The 17,149-nt window shown below is 49.0% G+C and overlaps 1 protein-coding gene across 1 annotated transcript in view; it reads right to left on the reverse strand.

Annotated features, from left to right (window-relative positions):
* Window positions 1-496: 496 nt before the first annotated feature.
* C5H6orf132 (chromosome 5 C6orf132 homolog) overlaps window positions 497-17,149 on the reverse strand; it is a 39,947-nt gene continuing 23,294 nt past the window's right edge. Inside the window, exons 3-5 of the mRNA XM_077159418.1 lie at window positions 8,206-8,281; window positions 2,864-6,101; window positions 497-2,175 (exon numbers count right to left, since the gene is read on the reverse strand). Coding sequence (XP_077015533.1) covers window positions 2,058-2,175; window positions 2,864-6,101; window positions 8,206-8,281 — 3,432 coding nt within the window. The 3' untranslated portion in view covers window positions 497-2,057. The remainder of the gene's footprint in view (window positions 2,176-2,863; window positions 6,102-8,205; window positions 8,282-17,149) is intronic.

Below are 17,149 nucleotides of genomic sequence, written 5' to 3' on the forward strand. Positions count from 1 at the left end.
CTCTCCCCTACTGGACTGTAATCTTGGCAAATGCAGGTCAAGTTAGTGTGTTGGTTGCTGTATGTTCTTACTAAGCACAGTGCCTGGTAATCTAGTAGACATTCAGACACTTGTCAATAGGAGGTAGGTATGCTCATCATGTCCATATTATCGAAGAAAATGAGGTTCAGAGAGTCAGACTTCAGCTCTGCTTCTTCCTCTTGGGGGATTTGGAGATCAAGAAACCCAAGGGTCAGAAGAGAAAGTGTGGCCCAGCAAAATCTCACCAATTCAGCCACCACCCTATGCTTGGCTTTTCCCAGCAGAGCTCTCCCAACATCTCAACACACCCCAGGAGCTCCGAATCATCATCAGTTCACAGCCACATAGCTAGAGGCCAGTCCAAACTGACCTATTTATTTCCCAAGCCAAGTGAGACTCAACCCTTCCCCACGCACCCCAGAGAAATACACAACTGCGAGTCCACACCCCATTCGTCAAGCCTGAACACAGCAGATAAATTAATGAACTCTTTTATAAAAACATTGCACAGGGAAAATACATACATATACAGAGATCCAGTGCTGGCGTTGGGGTGGGGTTCGCTTCTTGAGCACAGGTAACCAGATCCTGCCCTATCAGGGGGTTGAGCGTGGCCACCCAGGAGGCTGCCCACCCCTGCACCCTCTCTCCTTGAAGTTGCTCACCTGCTGTCCCCTCAACCCCGCAACCTTGATTGGTTACCACAGATCATTACGTTCGTTCCAACATCTTGTTCCCCGAAGGGAACTGCTTCCTGGCCACCCCCTACCAGCCTCCCTCTCTGAGGCAGGCCACCGCCCTGCCCTTCCTCCTTTGTGAAGCAGCTTGGTTTGGCTTGGTCCCAGGAATTCGACCCTGCAGGACCTGAAGTCAGGAAAGACAGACCAGGGAATATTGTTTCCTGATATGTTTGGCGACCATGTATTATTCAAACCAGGACAGTTTGAAAGTGGAACAGGGTCTAGTTCACTGGAAAACGCATAAAGTTGAAGTGCCCAGGCAAAGGACAAGAAGGGACTCTACTCATAAGACTCTCCTGCTCTGGTCCAGTCCTATCACTTGTGACTTTGCAAAACACTTTCCCCATTAGCAGCAAACTCCTCAGAGCCCTCTATTCCCATCCCTGCTGCCTTCCAGCACCTTGATCACATGCATTAAGGCCTCAGTAATATTGGTGACCTGCAGCATCGGGTTTGGGAGGGGTGGTATGGGGATGACACTTCCTCTGAATCCCGTATGGGACTTGGCCCCTTAAGGCTTCTGTTTTCAGGCCCCAGGCCTCTGGCTCCTCAGGTCCAATCCCCCAAATCATGGCCACCTGAGTCTAAGGAGCACTGCAAGCCTATTTCCCATCCCAAACTTGCCAAGTCCTCTCTCTCTCTAGCCTCCTTGTAGCTAAGGGCCGAGGAAGGAAGAAATGAATCACCCTAACCCCTCCTCCCCTTAGTCAGTGAAAAATGTTTCTGTTCCAGTACCTTCTTTGCATGCTGCACACCGCTGGTCTCACCTCAATGTGGCTTCTGCTGGGAACCCCAGGGATAACCTTTTGGGATGGCAACTGGTGAACTAGTTGAGGCTAAGAGATGAAGCTGTAGGTTCCTGTAACTTTGAGAGGGGCTAACAGCCATCCTGTTGGGTTCCGAGTCAGTTAGCGCCCTACTCCTTACTTTTAGACTGGATTACAGGTCATGCTTGTAAAACTGCTGTAAGTAAGTCCTGCTGAAGCAGATATAATACAAGATAGCAGAAATTCAAGCTCCAGGCCCTTAAAAGTTCCTCCTCTCCTCCCTCCTTCCACCTCTGTCCCCATATGTAAAATGGTCCATAGCCAAGCAATTGCTTTGGAAAACAGAAGTCCACTCTTGATTTTCCCCGGCCACTGGTTTTCACTCCGTTGTCCATCTGTCTTCAAGGACCAAAGGCTCTTCTGTGTCTGTGTCAGGCTGCCTAACACCTCACACCTCCCACCCCCCACCCCCCAACAAAACAAGTGCCGAGATCTGACCCCTGAAAGCCTGGCTGAGAGCACCCCGGTCTCAGGATGGGGCTTTCTGATGGGCCCCTGAGTAGGCATAGGAGATGGGATGACGGGTCCCAGGCCTCACGGTGAATGTGTTGATGGGGCTGCCATAGTGGGGGGTGCTATGGGGAGACCTGGGGGGGGGAAGCACAAGAAGTGAGGTTAATATTTGCAGCGGGTTAATCAACACCCACCCACTCCAGGGCACAAGAGGAAAGGATGTGGCTCAGCACAGTTGTGTGGCCCACACACACCTGGGGCTGTCAGTCCCAGGATGGGGCCCCAGCCTGCCTGCATCTGTTCAGCAGATAGAGGGTGGATCTGGGGGTCTAGGCACCTGGCGGCAGACTGCAGCCTTGGAACTTCTAGCTCCACTTCTAGCCTGGTCGGGATCCATCTCTGGGTTTCTGGGAAATCTCTCCACCCAAGGACAGCTCAAGTCTCCCTCGTCCCCCTCCCTTACCTTCAGCCTGAAACCCTCCGACTCCAGGGCGTGGGAGCCGACAGAGAGAGAAAAGGGAGAGCGGGTGGGAGAGGAGGAGGTGGGGGAAAGAGAACAAAGTAGATAAAGGAGTGCAGGAAGCAGGTAAGGGAAAGTGGGACCCCACCTCCCCACCCCACCCCCACTCCTTCTCTCTGCCCTGAAAGCCAGAGGATAGAAAGCGAAATGTCACCGACTGATGGCCGTGGCCCTGGTCAGTTCCTCTGTGGTTTCAGAGCTGTGCCTCCGCCTCACCTGGCTTCCCACCTGCGGGTTCCCTGCATCACCCTTCCCAGCCCCCTACCGCCGTCCCCCCCCCCCCCCCGGCCCCCGCAGCTCACCTGCCCACCGCGGGGGCGAAGTCGTAATCGCCGCCGGGCGCTTTGTACTTGGCCTCGCCGCCCGCGCCGCCCCCCGCGTAGTGCGCGCCCCGCGCCGAGCTCTCCAGGGACGTCCTCCGCGAGTGCAGCCCGCCGGGGGGCGTCCGGCCCGCCGAGTTGACGCGCCGCATCTCGGGACCTGCGGCCGCGCGGAAGGGCCCCCCGGGTGGGGGCCCGAAGCAGTTGGGGGTGCTCAGGCTGCGGCCGGGGCCGCCGTGGGGCAGCCCGGGGCTGCGGGGGGCCTCCCCGACGTACAGGCGCTTCTTGATGAGCGAACGGCCCCCGCCCGAGAAGCGGTCCAGGCCCCCGGCCCCGGCTCCGGCCCCGGAGTAGCGAGCCCCCGCGGGGAAGCGCGAGAAGCTGCGAGCCGGGGCCGCCTGCCCCGAGTCCGGAAAGTCGTTCCGGGGAGGGGAGCTGCGGCGGCCCGGATTCTGGAGAGCCGTGGCGGGGGGCGCAGGGTCATTGCTGAACTCCGGGGGCGGTGGGATGACCTCAAAGCTGATCTCCTCCTCCTCCTCCCTCTTGTACGAGGGGGAAGGTGGGGATGAGAAGGACTTGGGCAGCGGGTGACTCTGGGGGAGGTTGGAGGGAGCCGGCCTTTCCCAGGCGACAGGACCCTGGGCCTCCAGCTTTGTCCGGCTGTGCCAGCCGCTGGACTCTGTGCCTTCTGGGTCTCTGCGCGGCGTCCACTGGCTGGGGACCGTGGGCTGGGCTGAAGAGGCCAGCGGGGAGCCCTGGGCCTCCTTGGATGGCTTGGGGACCACAATGAAGGAGTTGGGCCGGCCCTCGCTGTAGAAGATGCTGTCAGAGGCGGCCTCGGGCTGGCGGCTATGGCTGCGGATACTCCCTGGCAGTGAGGACCTGCCCAGCGCGGCCCCTCCAGACCTCCCCTTCTGTGCTCTTTGCCTGGCTGCCAGAAGCAAGGCCATTGGGGAGCCCGGCTCCACCACTTCCCCAGTCACCGGGTGCCTGAGGAGTTCATCGCGAGGCTGGGCCGGGGAGGGGGGTTTGGCTGGCAGCCCCTGGGGCTCCTTCACCTCCACAGTCTCCCCTGACCCTGCAGCCTCTCCCCTGGCCAGGGTGGGCATCACCACTGCAATCTCCCTGCTGGAGCTGTTTTGGCTGCGGTGTGGCTTGTAGAGGAACTGCACCTCCTCTCGGCCAGGGACCATCTTTGGGAGGAGGACTAAAGATGAAGGGCCCCCCTGTGCGGGCAGCTTACTGGCCTCTGAGGGGGACCCCTCCGCCTCCAGCTGGGAAGGCAGTGTGAGTTCTTGAAATTCCACTGGCTTCTCCTCATTCCCAGAAAGGACTGGGCCTTTCTCTGATATCAACTGGGATGATGTGGTGGGCAGAATTGTGCCTGTGGATGATATGGCTGGTCCAGGAGTCAGCTGAGGTGGTGTGGCTGGCCCGGGTGTGGGCTTGGGTGGTGTGGCTGGCCCGGGCATGGGCTTGGGTGGTGTGGCTGGCCCGGGTGTGGGCTTGGGTGGTGTGGCTGGCCCGGGAGTGGTCTTGGGTGGTGTGGCTGACCCACGTGTGGCCTTGGGTGACGTGGCTGGCCTGGGCGTGGTCTTGGGTGATGTGGCTGGCCCAAGTGTAGCCTTGGTCTGGACTGGCCTGGTTGGCAGAGATGTGGTGGGTTGAGCTTGCAGATTCTTGGCCATAGGCTTGGAGAATTTGCCATTATTGGCCCCATTTTCAAAGATTCTTACCCCCTCTGGCAGGGGTTTGGGGGGCAGGGACTCCATGCTGGGTTTGGCTTCCTTCTCTGCTGATGAGGAAAGCCTGGCCTCCAGCTCATTTCGGATCCATTGGACCCTAGGGGTTGGGAAGTCTTGGGGGCTGTAGTCCACAGGGGGCAGGGGCAGGCTGGCGGTGGCCTCCTTCTCTGGCAGGCTGCTGCTGTAGGGACTTGTCTTCTCAGGAGCATTTGGGGGACTCTCCCTCTCCTGCAGGCTTGGGGGAGATTCCTTTTCTGGCAGGCTGGGGTGAGACTCTTTTTCCGGCAGGCTGGCACCCTTCCGGCTCTGAGAAGCCACCAGTGGGCCTTGCCTGTGACTGAGAAGTCGGTCCTCTCTCCTGGAGCCACAAAGATAGGCTGCCAGCTCGCTGCGCAGCTTTTCCAACTGGCTGGGATCCCGCCAGTCCACAGGGGCTGAAGAAACTGTGTTTTCTGGGCTGGGGGGCTTGGGTTTGGGTTTGGGAGCAGAAGAACTGGATTTGGGGCTTTTCACAAACCCAGGAGGTGGAGGGGCTGCCTTCTCAGCAGAAGGCAAAGGAGGAGCAGCAGGAGGAAGGGGAGGTGCTGGGGGAGGGAGAGGGGGTGCAGGTGGGGGGAGGGGAGGGGCTGGGGGTGGAGTCTCAGCCTGTTCATTTGTCCAGGACTGGACCTGGCCCAGCCTTGGGCTGGCTGGTGCCACTGCCCTGAGCTCCCCTGGGCTGCCGGCCTCAGGGGCCCTGTCAGGGTAGGCCTGGGAGGCAGGGCGGATGTGGAAGCTGGGAGGCAGTGGGAGCCTGCTGGGGGCCTTCTTGGTGGCCCCCTCTTTCTCTGGGGGAGCCTCTTGTGCTTCCTGAACTGGGATGGACGAAGTCCTTACTGGGGTTGGGGGAGGCACCTTGAACGAACGGGGGAAGGTGAGGTGGGGCTCTGACTGGGGTCCCTTTGGTTCAGCGGGGCTCCTGGGGGGGCTGGTTCTGGGGGCCTCTGACTGCCTGCCATTCAGTGCTACCTCTGATTTCCACTTGGTGACCACCCCGGGGGGAAAGAGCGGCCCCTTTGGTATACCAGGAGACACTGGAGCTAGGGGTGCTGGGGCTGGCAGAGGGGGTGCTGGGGGGACTAGAAAGGCCAAGGGTGGGGCAGGAGGAATGAAGTCAGGAGGGGTGGGTGTGGAGGGGGAGGAAAGGGGGGATGGGGGGGATAAGGCCCCCAGTACTGGGGGTGGAGGTGGGGCCATGCTGGGTGGGGGCGGGGGTGGGGGTTCGGGTTCCAGCAGCAGGGGAGGTGGAGGAGGAGCTGTGAAAGGTGGAGGTGGGGGTGGAGACTCTTCTCGAAACTGTGAGGTGTCTGGGGGTGGCCCTGGGGCCGGGCCTGGGGGAGGCGGGGGGATGAGTGGGTCCTGGCCATAGCGTCCATGCCTGAGGTCACCCACAGAGCTGTACAGCCGGAGGTTGCCGTTGACAAGAGTGCTGGAACCTGAGAGAAGGGAGGGGCAGGGATGAAGAGGAAGGCTGAGGCAGACCAGCCTTGGCAATCATTGCTTACCCAGGGTAGCTCGGGGGTGGGGGGCCACATCCAAGAGAAGAGCTGATTCATTTCATGCCTTTCCTCCTGCATACCGAGTGTGAGGGAGTGGCGGTGTCTCCAAAGCTATCCTGGGGTGACTGTCTTCTCTCTGGGCTGGGGACCCCCCCCACCTTTGGGGCCTGTACTGAATAGTCTCCATTTGGAGATCACAGGATGGGGGGCTCCGGGGGGTGGGAGCGCGGTGGAAAGGCCAGGGTGTTTATCTCCCGGGCTCCCACACAGGTTTGCAGTGCTCCTCCACTGCAGACCCCAGCTCCTGTAGGCTAGCCCTGCTCCCACAGCTACAGCCACGGCGCGGGGATACCAGCAGCCCTCGCTGTTGCCAGTCCCTGGATCGTCCCATTCACTCCAGGCCCCTTAACTCTGCTCACACTCTTGTATATCATCCTTTTACTCATCTCTCTTCTGTCACCATTTCGAGTGAGCCATCTGCTTCTTGCCAGAACCTTGACTGGTACAATGCCAGAAAGGCAGGTGTGCATATCCCAGCGCTACCACTTACCAGGTGTGTGACCTTAGATGCACTCAATAACCTCGTTGAGCCTCAGTCTCATCATCTATAAAATGGGCCCGATCCTAGTAGACAATAAACTGTCACCCCTTTAACTACTATCACCTGCACTTGATTTTCCAGCCCCTATCAGACTGATGGACAAAGTGGGGGAGATATAGGAAGCCATGGATGAGGGCCAGAGGCCAGGGATCTCCTCGGTGAGGGAGGCTGGGTTAAAGACCCATAGGGAGGCAGAAGCAATTTGCCGGAACGACTTCTTTGGCCTCCTGCTTTCTAAAAGCCCTGGAGCTACAAGAAGTTTCCTACTTCCTAGAAGATTCTGGAGATGCTGGACTGCGGCTTGGCACGGGGTGTGTAGGAAAGCCGGCAACCTGGCCACTGAAGGGAGGCTGAGCGCCCCGGACCCCTCTGCTTGCTCTCTGAGGGGCAGCTGTCCTTCATCACCTCTCTCTCAGCTCCCAGAAGAGCGTAAACCTAGGGAATGTGCAGCTCCAAAGGGCTCCCTGGAGCTATCTGACTTTAAAATGAAAAACAGGTGGAGAGACCCATGCATGCTGCTGAGAGCGGGGATGGGAGACACCAACATTCACTCAGCACCCAGTGTTGGGCGCCAAGAGCTGGGATACAGCAGATAAAAATGCCCTCTTGGAGCTGATGTTTTAATGGGGAGAGGCAGATGATGAACATCGTAAACTGGTAAATGAGTTCCACTTTAGATGATGAGTGCTATGAGGGGTAAAGAAATAAACCAGAAAGGGGTGCTAGGGGTGGTCAGAGAAGACCTCACTGAGAAGGTGACATTTGAGCAAAGGTGGAGGGGTGAGGAGTGAGCCTACTGCTATGTGGGGGGAGAGCTTTCCAGGCAGAGGGAACTGCAGTGTGAAGACAAGAGTTGGAAATGTGCCTGGGGTATTTAAGAGCAAGAAGCCCAGGGGGCAGGAGCAGAAAAAGACAGGGAGCCAGAGCAGGAGATGAGGCCAGTTCCGGCAGTCCTTGTAGAGACATGGGAAGTCAGAGCAGGTTTTGAGCAGAGGTATATGAAGTGACTTCTGTTCATCCAATATTTCATTTACTCCCCAAGACCTGTATTTGTTTCTAATGTTCACTTGAAGCGTTGAGGTATAAGGGGTTAAGTGCCTTGCCCAAGGTAGCAGAGTTAAGCTGGGGGGTGAAGGTGGGGCTTGGAGCCAGGTCTGTCCCACTGTAGATTCTCTCTGTCACTTATGGTGTCTCTGTGCCTGCTCTGGCCCTTGTCCCCCCACATCTTAGTCTACTCTGGCTCCCAGCCCCACTGCTCACCCCTCCCACCCTCCTCCACTGCAGCCAGCAGTCAGGAGGCCTGAGGACTAACAGAGTGACTGTGACTGGAGGCTCCAGATGTGTCACCAGTCAGGGAGATGGGCCAAATGCTTGGCTTTTGCATTCAGGACACAGAGAGGAAAGAAAGATGGACAAGCCCCGAGCCCAGAGTCTTCTTACCTGTCACCTCTTTGTTCACGAAGCCTTCTGGGACAGAAGGGGTGGGCACAGCAAGCCCATGGTTCTCCTGGGCATTCTGAAAGGGACCAGAGAGAGAGATCAGGGAACAGGGAAAGATGGACAGTTGTCTTCTTATATCGCTGCTCGACGAGGCTATCTTACTGCTCAGCAATCTGCAGTGACTGCGGAAGGTTGCACAAGCTAATGAATACACTAAAATTTATAAAACGATGAACTTGAAAGGGTGAATTTTATATCATGTCAAATACGTCTCAATTTAAAAACGAACAAATAAACCAAAAGAATCTGCGTTGACACCCTACCGATGTCCACGGGTTAAAAGTGAAGCCCCCAGGCCTGGCTTTCTGTTTACCGTTAGTTCTCATTAGGAACCCAAATGTCTTTACAGAAAAATAAGTAAATAAAAAGTGGTGAACTAGAATATTTACAGCACTCTGGATGCCCTTGTGATCTCTAAGCTTAAGAGGCCATAATGTGTTTGCACAGCTGTCGGTCTGTACATACTATTTTGCATTCTGTTTTCCCCCCAGCACACATTTCCCTATGTAAGCACAGTCCATGCACCTGTCGTTTTGAAGAGCTATAGAACGTTTTATGATAGCTTTCAAGGTCCTCAACAACCTGGCCTCATGCTTCGCACCCAACTTATTCCCCCACTCTCCCATCACACCCATCCTGCTTCTATCTGCACAGTCCCCTCCCTCCACCCTCCCAGCCTACATGTCTAGTCCATGTCCGTCCCTGATGCTGGGCGTTGGGTAGGCTGGGCCCAACTGTCCATTCCCATCTTTAATAATAATACCCCTTGCACTGTGCTTTAAACACATTATCTCAGTCCCACCACTCTATGAAGATGCTAGCCCTGTTTAATGGGTGAGGAAATCGGGGCCCAGAAGAGTTGGCTAAGTTGTCTAAGGTCATACCACCAGGAGTACCAAACAACTGGCAGGTCTAGGGAGCCCCTACCCCTTGGTTTTTTTTTTGCCTATTTAAGATCGCTCATCCTTCAGGGATGCATTGAGCTCTCTAAGGAGATGGTAGAAGAGTAGAGGCTGATTGCACTGGTTTTAGAGCCAGGCTGCCTGGATTTGAATCCCAGCTCTGCCACCTACCAAGTGCATGACTGTGCGACTTATTTACACCCTCCGTGTCTCAGTTTCCCCGTCTGTGAAAAGGTGATAAAAATAGAATCTGTCAGTAGGGACATTATGAGGATGCAATACACAAAAAGTACTTAGTGCCTGGTGTGTAGTGAAAGCCCAATAGATGTTAGCTGCTGTTGTTATTACTTAGGAGCCATCCCTCATCTACAATCTACATTTTACTGCTTAAAAGAATCTGCAGTGACTGGTGATGGTTGCCCAACCTAATGAATACACTAAAATATAAAAGGATGAACTTAAAAGGGTGAATTTTATGTCATATCAATTATATCTCTATTTAAAAACAAATAAACCAAAAGAATCTGATTGACTCCCCACACGGACCTGAGAGAAACCGGGTCCCATAAAGTCCTCACAAGGCAGGACTCTGATTGCTCTCTAGAGGTTCCCCTCGTTCCTCCGCCCAGGGAATATGTTTTATGGTATCCTCCAAAGTCAGAGACAAAGCAGCTCCAGCTGCCACTCACCGATGGGCCGATGGTGTCAGCCCTCTGAGCTTAAAGGTCTGACGTCCAAGAAGGAGAATTTGAGGTGGATGTTACAGAAGTACCCTGATTTGTGTGGTGCCACGACATGCTAGGTTACCAAAGGGGATCTTGGAATTAGTCTTTGGTCGTGCGTGGAGAAACAAACTCAGCTTGTTCTTAAAGAATTTTGAAGTTGGGTCTTTTGAAGTCTAGTCTTTTTCCTACTTCCACCTGATTCACAAGACCAACACCTACCTTATTCTTTTTTCAGCTTATTCTTAACATCTCTCAAACCTAGTGATTCTGAGCCCTGAGTCAGGGACAGGGGTCAACTTACCCGAGATGTGTCTCCAAGACATCTAATATTCAGCATAGGTGGACACAGACACACAATTCATCAATTATCTAATAACCTCTATCAAGTATGTACACTGATTTTTTTTTTTTTTGCCTTTTAAAAAGGGACTTTATTAAGTTGCAAGTTTACAGTTCTAAGGCCAAGAAAATGTCCAAATTAAGGCATCCGGAGAAGGATACCTTAACACCAAAGAAAGAGCTGATGACGTTCATGGTTTTTCACTCAGCTGGGAGGGTACATGTGACTCTGCTAGCTTTCTCTCTTCATTTCCTAAGCCTTCCCTGGGGGTGTTTTCCTTCTGCTCCAAAGGTCTCTGGTTCTGTGGGCTCTAAAGATTTTTCCAGAATGGTTCCCTCTTAAAGGGCTCCAGTAAGCAACCCTGCCTTGACTAGGTAGAGACGCATCTCCATGGAAACCATCTAATCAAAGGTTACCACCCACAATTGGGTGGGTCACATCTCTATGGAAACAATAAAAAAAGATACCACCTAGCAATATTGAATGAGGATTAAAGGACATGGCTTTTCTGGGGCACATAATAGCTTCGAATTGGTACAGGTGTATCTTTTCCCCATATGCCACCCTATTGTTAACACCTTATAATAGTGATGTACATTTGTTCCAGTTCATGAAAGAACAATCACACATCTGTACTACTGACCACAGTCACCCTCCACAACGAGGCTCACTGTGTTGTATAGTGAACGTATGTATATGTTCTGGTGGCGTACACAGCCCTAAATTTCCCCTTTCAAGCATAATCACACACATAGTTCAGCCTTATTACTGACATTCACAATAATTGCACTGATTTTTTAAGGTTCTTTTTCGTTTATTTATTTTTTTTGCATGGGCAGGCACCGGGAACTGAACCTGGGTCTCCAGCATGGCAGGCGAGAACTCTGTCACTGAGTCACCAATGCCCTGTACACTGATTTTTTTAAAGCATTTTACTGAGATATGTTCATACATCATACAGCCCGCCCAAAGTGTACGATCAGTGGGGTCACACTGCAATCACAGAGTCACGCACTCATCACCACAATCTATTTTAGGATGGTTTCATTACTCAAAAAAAACAGTACCCTGTACACTTTATTCCACCCCCACCCCCCTACTGGTGTAGTACATTTGTTACTGTTATGTAAGAATATTAACATTTTACTCTTAACTATAGTCCATGGTTTGCATTAGGTGCATTCCCCCCCCATCCCCGCGTAGCCCTCTGTTGTTATTAACTCCTTGTAATAGTGACGTATATTTGTTCTACTTCAAAAAAGAACATTTTTATATTTATACTATTAATCACAGTCATCACCCACCACAGGCTTCACTGTGCGGTTCAGTCGCATGTTTTTTCCTCTAGCTTTCCTTCTAGTGACATACACAACCCTAAGCTTCCTTTTCAACCGGTCACAACCATAATCTGGTGGTGTTAATTACACTCACCTAACATCCTACCACCCCTCTATCCCCTTCCAAACATCTAAGTTCAACTCAGTTAACACATTAGGCATCCACTCCCCATTCTCCACCCTCCTGCTATCTCCTGGTAACCTATAGTCTAGACTTTAACTCTATGAGTTTACTTATTACAACTAGTTCATATTAGTGAGATTATATAACATCTTTCCTTTTGTGTCTGGCTTATTTCACTCAACATAATGTGGTCAGGGTTCATCCATGCTGTGACATGCATCAGGATGTCACTCCTTTTTACAGCTGAATAATATTCCATTGTGTGTTTACGCCACCTTTTTAAAATCTATTTATCAGTGATGGACACTTGGGTTGTTTCCCCCTATTGGCAAATATGAATAAGGCGGCTATGGATATTGGTGTGCAAATGTCTGTTCACGTCCCTGCTGTCAGTTCTTCTGGGTATCTACCTTGTAGTGGGGACGCTGGGTTGGATGGCAGTTCTACACTTAGCTTCCTGAGGAACGGCCAGACTGACTTCCACAGCAGCTGTACCATTTTACATTCCCACCCAGCAGGGAGTAGTTTTTCTATTTCTCCACATCCTCTCCAGCACTTGTAGTTTTCTATTTGTTTAACAGTAGCATCCTAGAAGGTGTGCAGTGATACCTCATTGTGGTTTGGATTTGCATTTCCTTGATAAGTTAGTGAAGCTGAGCACCTTTTCATGTCCTTTTTAGCCATTTGTGTTTCCTCTTTGGAAAAATGTCAGTTCAAGTCTTTTGCCCATTTTTAAATTGGATTATTGGTCTTTTTACTATTGAGTTGTAGCTTTCTTTATATAACCTGGATATTAAACGCTTCTCAAATATGTGGTTAGCATCATTTTCTCCCATGAGTATGCTACCTTTTTGACACAGTATTCAATCTGGGGAGGTCCCATCTGTATTTTTTCTTTTGTTGCTTGTGCTTTGGGTGTCATGTCTAAGAAACCTCCACCTACCACAAGATCTTGAAGATGGTTCCTTACATTTTCTTCTAGGTGTTTTATGGTTTTTTTCGCTTATATTTATGACTTTGATTCACTTTGGGTTAATTTTTGTATAATGTGTGAAATAGTGGTCCTCTTTCATTCTTTTGGATACAGATATCCAGTTCTCCCATCACCATTTATTGAAGAGACTGTTCTGTTCCAGTTGAGTGGACTTCGCAGCCTTGTCAAAAATCAATTGATCATAATGTGCAGGTTTATTTCTGAACTCTTAATTGGGTTCCATTAATTAATATGTCTGTCTTTAGGCCTTTAGACTTTAAAATCAGGCTGCATGATTTCTCCAATTTCATTCTTCTTTTTCAAGATATTTTCAGCTTTTCAAGGCCCCCTACCCTTCCAAATAAATTTTTGATGATTGGCTTTTCCATTTCTTCAAAAAGGGCTGTTGGAATTTTTATTGGGATTGTATTGATCTGCAAATCAATTTGGGTAGAACTGACATCTTAACTATAATCTTCCAATCCATGAACACGGAATGTCCTTCCATTTATTTAGGTCTTCTTTGATGTCTTTTAGCAGTGTTTTGTAGTTTTCTGAAGGTCCATTACATCCTTGGTTAAATTTATTCCTAGATATTTGATTGTTATACTTGCTATTGCAAATGGAATGTTTTTATTGATTTCATCGTGAAATTGGTTGTTACTAGTTTTTAGAACCACTATTGATTTTTGTGTGTTAATCTTGTATCTTGCCTCTTGCTGATCTCGTTTACTAGTTCTTGTGGCTTTGTGTAGATTTTTCATGACATTCTGTATATAGGATCATGCCATCTGCTAATCGTGAAAGTTTTACTTCACGATTTCTCTTTCTTAGATGCCTTTTATTTCTTTTTCTTGCCTAACTGCTCTAGCTGGGACTTCTAGCATGATGTTGAGTGACAGTGGTGACAGTGGGCCTTCTTGTCTTGTTCCCGATCTTAAAGGGAAAGCTTATATAGACCCTCTCATCTATGGACATTTGATCTTTGATAAGGCAGTCAAGCCAACTCACCTGGGACAGAACAGTCTCTTCAATAAATGGTGCCTAGAGAACTGGATATCCATATGCAAAAGAATGAAAGAAGACCCATATCTCACACCCTACACAAAAGTTAACTCAAAATGGATCAAAGATCTAAACATTAGGTCTAAGACCATAAAACAGTTAGAGGAAAATGTAGGGAGATATCTTATGAATCTTACAACTGGAGGCGGTTTTATGGACCTTAAACCTAAAGCAAGAGCACTGAAGAAGGAAATAAATAAATGGGAGCTCCTCAAAATTAAACACTTTTGTGCATCAAAGAACTTCATCAAGAAAGTAGAAAGACAGCCTACACAATGGGAGACAATATTTGGAAATGATATATCAGATAAAGGTCTAGTATCCAGAATTTATAAAGAGATTGTTCAACTCAACAACAAAAAGACAGCCAACCCAATTACAAAATGGGAAAAAGACTTGAACAGACACCTACCAGAAGAGGAAATACAGATGGCCAAGAGGCACATGAAGAGATGCTCAATGTCCCTGGCCATTAGAGAAATGCAAATCAAAACCACAATGAGATATCATCTCACACCCACCAGAATGGCCATTATCAACAAAACAGAAAATGACAAGTGCTGGAGAGGATGCAAAGAAAGAGGCACACTTATCCACTGTTGGTGGGAATGTCAAATGGTGCAACCACTGTGGAAGGCAGTTTGGCAGTTCCTCAAAAAGCTGAATATAGAATTGCCATACGACCCAGCAATACCATTGCTAGGTATCTACTCAAAGGACTTAAGGGCAAAGACACAAACGGACATTTGCACACCAATGTTTATAGCAGCGTTATTTACAATTGCAAAGAGATGGAAACAGCCAAAATGTCCATCAACAGAAGAATGGCTAAACAAACTGTGGTATATACATAGGATGGAATATTATGCAGCTTTAAGACAAGATAAACTTATGAAGCATGTAATAACATGGATGGACCTAGAGAATATTATGCTGAGTGAGTCCAGCCAAAAACTAAAGGACAAATACTGTATGGTCCCACTGATGTGAACGGACATTCGAGAATAAACTTGGAATATGTCATTGGTAACAGAGTCCAGCAGGAGTTAGAAACAGGGTAAGATAATGGGTAATTGGAGCTGAAGGGATACAGACTGTGCAACAGGACTAGATACAAAAACTCAAAAATGGACAGCACAATAATACCTAATTGTAAAGTAATCATGTTAAAACACTGAATGAAGCTGCATCTGAGCTATAGGGTTTTTTTTGTTTTTTTTCACTATTATTACTACTTTTATTTCTTTTCTCTATATTAATATTCTATATCTTTTTCTGTTGTGTTGCTAGTTCCTCTGAACCGATGCAAATGTACTAAGAAACGATGATCATGCATCTATGTGATGATGTTAAGAATTACTGATTGCATATGTAGAATGGTATGATTTCTAAATGTGTTAATTTCTTTTTTTTTTTCCGTTAATAAAAAAAAGGGAAAGCTTTTGGTCTTTCACCATTGAGTATAAGGTTAGCTATGAGGTTTTCATGTTTGCCCTGGATCATGTTGCGGAAGTTTCCTTCTATTCCTGTCTTTTGAAGTGCTTTTATTAAGAAAGGATGCTGGATTTTGTCAAATGCTTTTTCTGTGTCAATTGATATGATCATGTGGTTTTTTCCACTTTGATTTGTTAATGTGGTGTATTACAGTAACTGATTTGACTTTTGAGCCACCCTTGCATACCTGGAATAAAATTCACTTAATCATGGTGTATGATACTTTTGATTATTGTGAAAATGACATATATCCAAAAAAGCAATAAATTGCAAAGCACGCTGCAACAATTAGTTATAGAACAAATTTCAGAGTTTGGTATGGGTTATAGTAACACAATTTTAGATTTTTCCTTCTAGCTGCTCCAAGGCACTGGAGACTAAAAGAAATATAATGATTCAGCAGTCATACTCATTTGTTAAACCCTATCTTCTCTGCTATAACTCCTCTTTCTCCTCTGATCTTTCTCCCAATCTTTAGGGGTATTTGGACCATGCCCAATCTAACTTTTTCATGTTGGAAAGGGCTTTGATAATTTGTGATGAGGATGGAACTAGTTGATGTTCTGGAGAAGTTGGCTTCTCTGGGTTTCAGGACATCTGGCTGAGGAACCCATCTGAAGGTCACAGGTTTCTGGCAAGTAAATTATAGTGCATGGAACCTTTGTAGAACCTCAGATAGAGCCCTAGGTGTTCTTTAGGGTTGGCAGGAATGGTTTTGGTTGGTGTTTTGGTAAACCATGATAAATAGCAATATCTAGCTGAAGCTTGTGTAAAAGTAGCCTCCAGAGTAGCCTCTCAACTCTATTTGAACTCTCTCAGCCACTGATATACTATTTGTTATAATCCTTTTCCCTCTTTTGGTCAGGAAGGCATTGTTAATCCCACGGTGCCAGGGCCAGGCTCATCCCTAGGAGTCATCTCACATTGCCAGGGAGACTTTTTTTTTTTTTTCGCATGGGCAGGCACCGGGAATCGACCCCAGGTCTCCAGCATGGCAGGCAAGAACTCTGCCACTGAGCCACAATGGACCACCCTCCAGGGAGACTTTCACCCCTGGATGTCAAGTCCCACGTAGTGGGGAGGGTAATGATTTCACTTGCAGAGTTAGGCTTAGAGAGAGAGGGGCCACATCTGAGCAACAAAAGAGATCCTCCGGAAGTAACTTAGGTATAACTATTGATAGGCTTAGCTTCTCCACTATGTAAATAAGCTTCACAAAAGCAAGCTTCCAAGATCAAGGGCTTGGTTTATTGACTTTGGAGTCCCTAATGTTTAAGAAAGGATCAGGGGTTCCCCGGTGGTAAAGTTCCCTTAAGGGACTTTGCCAATACTTTTTAATTATCTGTTCAATTTACTCTGGGATATATCTGGGCATATCATTAAATCACACAGAATTACGAGCCCTCATTCTGCTTCTGGGCCCCATGTGTTTGGGTTGTTTAAATGATCTACCCAGACAGGTTGAATTAGGTTATGTGCTACCGAAAATTTAGGTTTTGAACAAAATAAACCTCTTTTTCTTTGGTCTCATTGGGTATGCAAAGTTCTAAAATACAGACAATGCCTTCCTTACCCCTATTCTGCTCTACCTCAAACCGTGCCCGATTGCCTTTGTTCTTATCTCTAATTGAAGCCCGATCTCTTTTTCAGTTTCTTTATCAGTTATTGTGTATGGAAATGCTAACTTTCAGACCTGCAGAACTCCTATTCTGAGTCTTAGATGTCACAACAGGTACCCAAAGTCCCAGGGAAATACCAGGTTATATACATATATAGCACGGCCTTTCAAAATCTAGAAATAACAATTACCGCTCTGGATTAAATGTGACTCCTATAAGAGCTTACAATCTAGGCCCCAATTTTCTTATAAGCATTTTCTAAATGAGATCATAAGATATTTGCTCTTTTGTTTCTGGCTAACCTC

This window comes from Tamandua tetradactyla, chromosome 5 (assembly GCF_023851605.1).
Source record: "Tamandua tetradactyla isolate mTamTet1 chromosome 5, mTamTet1.pri, whole genome shotgun sequence".
Taxonomy (NCBI): domain Eukaryota; kingdom Metazoa; phylum Chordata; class Mammalia; order Pilosa; family Myrmecophagidae; genus Tamandua; species Tamandua tetradactyla.